Raw genomic sequence first — 10,537 nt, 5'->3', positions numbered from 1 at the left:
GTTTTTAAGTCTAAACGGCATTATGAAACTTGTAGTGTCCGTAGAGAGAAAGCTGTTTTATTTTTGTTGCGCTCGGCCATTGGTATCTGGTGATATTCGGATGCGAGATCGAGCGTTGTAAAATACTTCGCGTTTCTTAGCTGATCAAAAATATCGGTAATATTTGGCAGTGGAAATAAATCGCCTATAGTTAATTCATTTAACTTCCGGAAATCGACTACTACTCTTAATCGCAATTTGCCTAATGCGTCGGCCTTTTTTGGCACTACTAATAACGGTGCATTCCACTGGCTAATGCTTGTACTAATAATTCCATCTTTTAGCATTTCCTGTACTTGCTTATTCACTTCTACTTTGTGTTTCTCGGGACGGCGATACGGTCTCACATTAAGGGGTAAGATATCCGCGCGCGTGATTATCTCGTGTTTTAGTGTTGCTGTGCATGACAGTGGTTCTCCGCTTAAATAAAACACGTCACTATATTTTTCGCATATTTCCTGTATCGCTTTCCTTTCTTTCTTATTTAAGTGTTCTGTGTAACAATTGTCAAATTTGTTCGTCATGCGTTAACGGATTCGGAGTCTCGTCTGTATGTATCGTGTATAATTCGTGCGCGTTATCTTCGTAGACGTCTTCTATGATTACGAGGAGTGTGTAGATCTAGACCGGCTTATCAGTTGTATTAATTACGCTGATGGGACATTGATAGTCCTTCGGTTCTACTAAACATCGTCCGATATAGATTCCTGGGGCAGTTCTTTTGGCTCGAATAATACCTGTCTTATTATGATTTGTTATCGCTTGTATAATTGTTTCACTACGCGGCCTTAAGATAATTTTGTTATACGGTTGCAATTTTAGAACGGCGTTTCCGATTTGTAATTCGCGTTTTTTGTAATCGCACGTGACTTGCTGTTTCTGAAGAAAATCGATTTCTATGATCCCGTCGTATTCCATCGGGAAATCATCCTTCACGGCGTAAATCGCGTGTTTTATTTTGTTCTCGTTTAGCTCAATGGTAGCATAACATTTTTCCGATCGTCTTTGCTTTGTGACCGGTTATTCCAACGAGGGTTATTTTATCATTGTAGATTTTGGTCGCGCCTTTTAAATGTTTCACTTTTATTAATGAAATCGTGGCTCCTGAATTGTATAGCACATTCACTTTTCCGTATTTCGCCTTTCGCATGGACAGAGTAATTATATTTAAACTCGCTCTCTCTCTTTCGGCGTTCGGCGCACGTGTGTCACCTGATATTCGAGCGCGCAAATCTTCTTAATCTTATCTCCGCGCTCTCCGTCTTCATCGCTGCTACGCTCGGGATTGGAAATTCTGTCCTGCCGGATTCTTTGATTATCTATTTTATTAATACTTCGCGAATTTTTTCGGTCGTCTGATTTGTTCCGTGGGAGCGTCTTATTTTTCGGTCGCCCATTTAACTCCCAACATTCTTCGCGATTATGTCCACGCTTCTTGCAATGGGTACATAATTTTTCGACGGCGGTTACGCGCGAGTATTTTTCGAGTTTTGGTAGGACGTTGATCTTGCTACGACAGACTCGTCCATAATGTCCGGTTTTTCCGCATTTATAACACTGTCCAGTCGTTTGCTGTCCTTGTTGCGCTGATTCAGGTTTATATAGCAAGGCATTAGTTGTTCGTGCTAGGTCTGATAAATCTCTCTTCCGCGCTCGCGCCGGCTTCTTGAAGCGTCGTATATCGTTGTGAGCGTACGAGTACTTTTAAGTCGCTTCGTAGCCCTAATTGAAAATTCAATAACGTTATTTTTGGATCGTTTGTAGAATAGTGCGTTTCTCTGAGCTCACATGGTTCTCTCCCTGTATCATTGAATCGTATAAATTCATCGCGAGCTGGTCGACGCGTTGCCCGAAACTTTGTGCTGTCTCATTATATTTTTGCTTTAGTGAATTGAATTCTAGTTGTAAGTGGGCAGTACTTTGCTTGCTTTGGTATGCGGTCTCTAGTTGTTGCTTTAATTCTTCAAATGTTTGTATGTCTCGCGTTTCGAAATCTTGCATGGCTTTACCCTTTAATTTAGTAAATAGTATGCCTTGTATCAGAGACTCTTCGTCTCCGGGGTGTATGTTTTGCATGGTATATGTGCATGCGTTCAGAAATTCTTGAAGGCGGTGTCGCGATGTACCATCGAATTCGGGTATCATCATTCGCGCTTCTTTTAGAGACATATATTGTCGTGCAGTACTCCGTCGATTTCGTACGTCGCGCTCAGTTCGTCCGTAAATCATACGAGGCTCGTTATCGGACTCCCGTCGTTCGTCTCTGTGTGTGTATGCCTGTGCGGCTTCTATCCTATCTATACGTGTGTTTACTGTATGTAGCTTCGCATGTATAGCTTGCATTATTTTAAGCATTTGGGAAGTTTCCCTGGACGCTATGACGGAGGATTGTAACGCGGCGTCTAAATTTTCCCCCTTTGAACAAGGGTTTGTCGGAGCATGCTTATTTCGGCATCTATCGCGGCAGACGGAATAATCGCGTCCGCGTTTGTATTTTCTGCCATATTTACGTGGCTATAAATTTCTTCGGGGTCAAATATTTCGCTGTCGTATAACGTTAATGAAAATTCTCTCCGCAAAGATACTCTACTCGGAGTTCGGCTGATATACGGTCGCAATCGACACGGTTCGTCTTGAGTTACTTGAACGGAGTCGCTCGGATTATTTGGAAATATACTCGCGTCAAAACTAGTAAACGGAAATTCTCGTTTGTTTATTATGTTCGGAGGTAACTCGGTATTATTTTTGTTTGACAAGTCGCTGTCTAAATTTTTACGAACGCTTTCGAGATTTTGCACAGTTAAAGGCAATACTCGCGTTGTTAACCGTACCGGTGTACTATGCAATCACGATTGGTTTTTAATCGCTTGTCGGGGTGTTTCGTCACCTTCCGACATTCACGCAAACAAATAAATTCGGACTTACAGTATTACAGCTCGCATTGTTACGCTTTACACAGGTCGGCTACGGCTGCTGCAACTCGATCACTCGTGGGCTGATAATGGTTGCTCCGTATTGGTGCGCTGTCCGTGAGGTTGTCATAGGTCGGCGTTGTCCTTGGACGTCGGCGATTCCTTTCGGGCCGCAGCTGCTTATCGTTCGTAGTACTGCTCGTGTTGTCCGTTCTTTCTTTCTCTCGTTCTTGTCGTAGCTTCTGCTTGTTTCCGTCAGTGTTACTAACGTGCCCGTCTAACACTTTTTATAATGTGTTTTTATAGGTCTTCGCCGCTTTGGATGATGGGGACGACGTCGGTTTTGCGGCTGATATAATCCCACCGCTGCCACCAATTGTTGTGTCTCACCAGAGTTGGTGAGACACAAGGAATTTTTCGGGTCACAGCCGGCTTACTAATTTATTACTAATTTGATATTTAATATAATACAGTTATAGTCATTCGGATTATAACAATTCATCCACTTATTTCAAAAAGATAAGATACAAAATAAAACTACTTTTATCTTTTGAAAATAAGTGGATGCCCAGTAAACACGCAGGGATCATTTACGTAATAATTACATAATGTTTTATATGTATATATTAGATCATCATAACGAAACTGTGACGTATCGTTTATGTCAATAACGTAATGAATCTATAATTGTTACATAGAATTGTTATATAATTTTAACGTTACTTTGTTATGTAACATTTATGAAATTTGAATGTAAATGTGTATTCTCTAAAAGTTTCGTAAATGCTACGTAATTTTAATGACATAATTGTAACGTTATGTTAAATACGTAACATTTGTTTCTTTGTGAATGTAAATGTGCATACTCTATAATTTTCGTAAATGTTACGTAATTTTAATGATATAATTGTAACGTTATATTAAATACGTAACATTTATGTATTTTGGTGAATGTAAATGTATATGCTCTAAAAATTTTATAAATGCTATACAACTGTAAGGACATAATTGTAACATTAGTTTAAATATGTAACATTGACATTTTTTTATTGACATTAATGTATACATTCAGTAAAAACTTTATAACCGTTACATAACGAAATTGCGATATCACATTAAATATAAAAATGTATGTAACTTTGTTGACATCTTTGAGCGTCCTGAAAAAAGGGTGTTGCGTTATGTTTCAACGACATAAATGATCGCCTGATAATCACGCTCCTTGTACGTGACGCCGAGCCGACGGATGGCGATCGCGTGATACTACCACTGAACCAATAACGAAGTCGATTGATCGTGCTGGCAATCGACCATTGGTAGTTAAGAATGCGTACGGGGGTTCCGGTCTCTCGTCCCCGGGACGAGCCTCACTATTGTGTCGGTTTTCGGACGGGGCTCGTCGTCAAAAAACAATCAAGTACCTCGTAGACTAAGGCAGTACGGTGCGCGTGATAAAACGCGGAGAATAGCGATACTCCGCCACTGATTGTATAGCCGCGATTAGTGAGTTTTCGTGTACGCTGTTCAGCGCCTTTATTGCATTGGTTGCAAAGAGCCTTCGCACCGAAACCGTGCCCGAACGTGGCCTGTGAGCCCATATTGTGTATCCTCGGTTGTGAATAAAGACTGTCTCATCACCTCAGTAACATTATTTTACCCAAGGTTCAGCGCGCCGTCTCCCATTCGGGAGAGAATTCCCGCAATTCCACACATAAAATTTGGTCCTTCGAGCCGGATCGGCGCGCGACAGTGACAATCATTTGGCGGATCCATCGGCATACGACCGCGTCAATTATATCGTTGATCATTACTACCGAGGTGATCATTCCGCGGAACACGTACGAGCGGAACATTGTGGGCAAGTCCAAGCAATCGTACTTGCATATCATTAGTGTCAGGTCAACCTTGTGCTGTAAGGATGGAAGGGCTATTGGCCGAACAAAAGGTGACGCTCAAATCAATCACTCGCTCATTGGAGAATTTTAAAAAAATCGGAAAAGACAATCTCACGTACGGAATCGTGCGATCCCGCCTGCAAAAATTGAAGGATGATTATGCTCGATACGAGCATACACATGCCAAGGTACTCGCTCTCGCAACCGAGGACTTCGTCGCCACCCACAAATATTTCACCGAGGACCGATTCTCCGCTTGTGAAGCAGCATATTATACCGCCTCTGATTACATGGCCGAATGGGAAGCGCAGCTGGAACCCCAAGCGACATCCACTCCCGAGCCGTCATCCATCGTAAGCCATCGTCAAAACGTCTTCACATCCCGGTCAGCGTTTCAACTTCCGCGTATAAGCTTGCCGAAATTTTCCGGCGAATTTAGCGATTGGGAATCGTTTCGCGATCAATTCAAAGCGTTGATAATCGAGAACAGTGATCTCGTAGATGTAAATCGCCTGCAATATTTACATTCCTGCGTGAAGAGCGACGCGTTCGATATCGTGCGAAATCTCGCGTTAGTCGATTCGAATTTCAAGGTCGCCTGGGACTTATTAATAGCACGCTACGATAACAAAAGACGCTTGGTGCACGAGCATATTCACGAGTTGACATCACTCACGCCGATTAATTCCGAATCCGCGTCCGCGCTTTCCGCGTTAAGAGATAAAGCGAACGTGGCAATTAAAGCGTTAAAACATCTCGGGCGGGCGGTGGACCAATGGGACGATATTCTTGTATATTTGATCGTGCAAAAATTTGATAAGGCCACTCGAAAAGCGTGGGAATTACAGCTCGGAGATACAACCGAATATCCCACGTTTGATAGTCTCGAACAGTTTTTAACCTCGCGTATACGCGCTTTTGAGAATATTCTGCCGTTCAATAAGGGCAAGACTTCGAATCAGCTGTCGGTGCAAAGCCATGTAACAAATACAAGTGCAATGAAATGTCCCGTTTGTCAGAAACCGCATCTATTATTTGCGTGTCCGGAATTTCGAAATAAACCCGCAAGCAAACGTCGAGAAATAGCTCAAAGGGTTCGGTGCTGTTACAATTGTCTGAGTACCAAGCATAATCGAAAAAATTGCCAAAGCAAACATACGTGTCAACAGTGTCAACAGAAGCATCATACTCTTCTCCACGAAGGCGACACGAGTAAAGTTAATGAAGCACGCTCTCCGACTGCGAGCACCTCGACGGCGGATGAACCCGTCTCGATTAATACGCACGTTGTTTCACGCGTTAACTTTTCAAAAACTGGCATTCTACTCGCGACAGCTTGGGTCGCGGTTCATAGCGCTACCGGCACCCGGGACGTCGTACGCGCATTATTGGATCAGGGCTCGGTCACAACTCTCATTTCAGAACGATTAGCTCAACGCTTGCGACTTAAGCGATCTCGTGTTTCAGTCTCGATAACAGGCATCGGATGCGCGGCGTCCGTTGCCAAACAAGCAGCACGGATTGACATCTCCCCCCGCGACATGTCAGGTCCTGTGTTGTCCGTGACTGCTTTGATATTAAAGACATTAACAAATTATATTCCACAGCGCGTGGAATTTCTCGCCGAGTTGGAATATCTGCGCTCTCTCAATCTAGCCGACAGCGATCCAACAAGCTCGGAGCCCATCGATATCATTATTGGAGCTGACCTTTACGGATCAGTTCTGAGATCAGGCATTCGATCGCGATCTTCACAAGAACCCGTAGCGCAAAACTCCATTTTCGGGTGGATTCTCTCCGGACCTATGTTCACGGAACTAGAGTCCGCCTCCCATCAGTTATCGACGCATCACTGCACAGTGCATGCGGACCTCGAGATGCAGTTGAAGCGCTTTTGGGAGATTGAAGAACTCCCTCGTTCGCGTCACATCTCTCCGGAGGAAAAGCGGTGCGAAGAACATTTCGCGTCGACTCATTCTCGCTGTCCGACCGGGAGATACATAGTCAGGCTCCCATTCAAAACGCCTCCTCCACTGAGCCTCGGCGATTCAAGGTCGGCGGCTCTAGCCTTGTATACTCGAGCCGAAGCTCGTTTGAAAGCGCGGCCTGAACAAGCAACCGAATACCACGCGTTTTTACAAGAGTATAAACAATTAGGACACATGAGGAAAGTGTCATCGCCGCGCCACAATTCTAATCAAATAATTTACATTCCTCATCATGCAGTCATACGTGAACACAGTGCCACGACCCATCTGCGTGTCGTGTTCAATGCCTCCTCGCCTACGTCAAATGGTTTGTCGCTTAACGATCATCTCATGATCGGTCCGAAGTTACAAACCGATTTGCCAGCGATCCTCACGCGCTGGCGACAGTTTCGCTATGTCTATACTGCAGATATTGCAAAAATGTATAGGCAAATTTTAGTTGATCAACGCGACACCGACTATCAACGGATTCTTTGGCGATCCGATGTCGACGCTCCGATAGAAGACTATCAATTGCAAACCGTGACTTACGGTACAGCAAGCGCACCTTACTTGGCCATCCGAGTTTTAAACCAACTCGCTCTCGATGACGGCCATGACTTTCCCGCCGCAGTACCAGTCCTTCAACAGCATACTTATGTTGATGATTGTGTTTTCGGCGCAGACGATATACCGCTCGCTCGTAAGACAAAGGATCAGCTTGTATCCTTACTCAATAGAGCAGGCTTTCAACTTCGCAAGTGGGCAAGCAACAATCAGTCGTTGCTTGCTGATATCGATCCTCATGATCATGGTCTGGCGCAAGCCAAGACCCTGCAAACGGACGATTCTCTGAAGGTCTTGGGTCTCAAATGGAACCCATACGTTGACGCGTTTCAGTTTGAAATATCGCTGTCGACCGAGGTTCCTGCAACAAAACGCGCCGTTTTAGCGACCATCGCTACCATCTTTGATCCACTTGGGTGGTTAACACCCGTCGTGATAACAGCGAAGATCTTTATGCAAAAACTGTGGACGGCGCGATGTGAGTGGGACGCCGTACTTCCCCATGAATTGTTCGCTGCGTGGCGTAGCTACTACGCGCACCTATCGACTCTGCGCGAGATTTTAATTCCGCGATGGAACGGGTATGGGTCCGACACGGTTTCAGCGGAAATTCATGGATTCGCAGACGCGTCTACTGCCGCGTATGGAGCCGTCGTTTATTTAAAACTGACCAAACGTAACGGATCAGTCAAAATCACGTTGATGAGCGCGAAATCTAAAGTCGCCCCGCTTAAACCCCTCACGGTTCCGCGATTGGAATTATGCGCGACGGTGTTATTAGCTCGCCTCATTGCATTCGTGCGAACTCTGATCCATATCCCTTCAATGATTTGTCACTGTTGGACAGATTCCACGGTAGTACTAGCATGGCTCAAGCAATCTCCCGCTCGATGGAAAATTTTCGTGGCCAATAGGGTCCACGAGGTTCAAAGCCAAGTTCCAGACGCGATATGGCACCACGTTCCATCACCGCAAAACCCTGCCGATCTCGCTTCGCGAGGCGTCCAGCCGACCGACCTAAAGGAGCATTTATTATGGTGGCAAGGCCCCGCGTGGCTTCAGTTACCCTCGACTCAATGGCCGGAAGGAAGTGAATCTGTCACAACAGAGTCGCTTACGGAGGCTCGCGCTCATGTACATATCGCTCAAACCCCCAACGAATGGGAATTAATGACGCGGTTTTCGTCATGGACAAAATTATTGCGAGTGACCGCATATATACGGCGATTCACGCAACGTCTTCGATATCGCCGGTCACAGCCATTGGCGAGCCCTAACGCTCCGGTGAACATCACCAAACTATCGCTGTCGCTAGCACCGGATGAGATTGATTTCGCGCGAAAATTTTGGTTGAAGTCCATTCAACAACAACTGTTCTCGACAGAGCTGTTACGTTTAAAGGATGGTAAGTCCGTGCAAAAGGGCAGCAAACTAGCCTCCTTAAATCCGTTCCTCGACAACGACGATTTAATTCGAGTCGGAGGCCGACTCCGTCATTCCGAACTCGCCGAAAAAACGAAACATCCAATTGTACTCGCATCGCATTCATTAGTCTCATCTCTTATACGTCACATTCATCTACATGCTCTGCACGCCGGATCGCGCTTGACGTTGTCAATTCTTCGCGAAGACTTCTGGTTAATCCGCGCTCGCCAAACCATACGGTCAGTTCTTTACCATTGCATCGCCTGCACTCGTGAAAACGCAAAAATCATTCCTGAGTTGATGGGCGATCTTCCGGATTATCGAGTTCGCCCTGTTGCTCGCGGGTTTTCTCACTGCGGAATCGATTATGCCGGACCGATTAAAGTGCGAACGACACCGGGACGGGGACACAAGTCGCAAAAGGCATATATCGCCATATTTATCTGCATGACTGTTAAAGCGACTCATCTGGAACTAGTAGGTGATTTGTCAACGCCGTCTTTCTTGGCTGCTTTCGATCGGTTCTGTGCTCGTCGAGGTGTTCCAACCGCGATGTATTCGGACAACGCAACTAATTTTCAGGGAGCTCAACGCGAACTAGCTACTGCTTGGCATACGGCTACTCACGATTCGAATATTTTAAACAACCTCGCGGAGAAAGGCATCATTTGGAGATTCATTCCTCCGTCCTCTCCCCATTTCGGTGGATTATGGGAGGCCTGCGTTCGGAGCGTTAAGTTTCATCTAAAGCGCGTCATCGGTGCTCACACGCTCACAATCGAAGAGATGAGCACCTTATTATGTAAAGTCGAAGCGTGTCTAAATTCGCGGCCTCTCGGGCAGATGTCGGATAATTACGATGATTATCACGCTCTTACTCCGAGCCACTTTCTCATTGGATCCTCGATGCTGACGATACCAGAAACGTCTCTACTCGACGAAAAGGAAACGCGTCTTACTCGATGGCAGCTCATTCGTCAAATGCGCGATAGTTTATGGAAGCAATGGTCACAGGACTATCTGCACACGTTGCAACAACGGCCTAAGTGGCGTGAAAGGCAGAGTTTAGCCCGGGTAGGGCGCTTAGTACTATTGCGAAATCCGCTAGCGCCTCCCTGCGCTTGGGAACTTGGGAGGATCGTGGAATGCCATCCGGGAGACGATGGCTTAGTCCGGGTCGTTACTGTCAAGACAGCCCGCTCAAAGTACAAGCGAGCCGTCACAAAATTATGTTTTCTACCGATTGACGTGAATCTAACCCATGACGCTGCGGATGACATTCCACGAGCCATCTCTGCTGATACGTCTAAAAATTAAATTCCATTGTAAACTCTATACAAAGATGTGGTATACATGAAAATAAATGTAGTGAAGTCGCGCTCATGTACTAATCAACATCGTCACGGCGGGCGGCGCGATTATGATTTCATCGTTCGGAAAGATCCGAGGCGGGCGGTATGTTGCGTTATGTTTCAACGACATAAATGATCGCCTGATAATCACGCTCCTTGTACGTGACGCCGAGCCGACGGATGGCGATCGCGTGATACTACCACTGAACCAATAACGAAGTCGATTGATCGTGCTGGCAATCGACCATTGGTAGTTAAGAATGCGTACGGGGGTTCCGGTCTCTCGTCCCCGGGACGAGCCTCACTATTGTGTCGTTTTTCGGACGGGGCTCGTCGTCAAAAAACAATCAAGTACCTCGTAGACTAAGGCAGTACGGTGC

The 10,537-nt window shown here is 45.6% G+C and overlaps 1 protein-coding gene across 1 annotated transcript; it reads left to right on the top strand.

Annotated features, from left to right (window-relative positions):
• Positions 1 to 4,869: 4,869 nt before the first annotated feature.
• LOC114932019 (uncharacterized) lies at positions 4,870 to 10,122 on the top strand. The gene has a single exon (XM_029304194.2). The coding sequence runs from the start codon at positions 4,870 to 4,872 to the stop codon at positions 10,120 to 10,122; it is 5,253 nt and encodes a 1,750-aa protein (XP_029160027.2).
• Positions 10,123 to 10,537: the final 415 nt, after the last annotated feature.

This window comes from Nylanderia fulva, unplaced genomic scaffold (assembly GCF_048542155.1).
Source record: "Nylanderia fulva isolate GAGA-0341 unplaced genomic scaffold, ASM4854215v1 Scaffold266, whole genome shotgun sequence".
Lineage (NCBI taxonomy): Eukaryota > Metazoa > Arthropoda > Insecta > Hymenoptera > Formicidae > Nylanderia > Nylanderia fulva.
The sequence above is the reverse complement of the archived record's forward strand: the minus strand, read 5'-3'. Positions and strand labels throughout refer to the sequence as shown.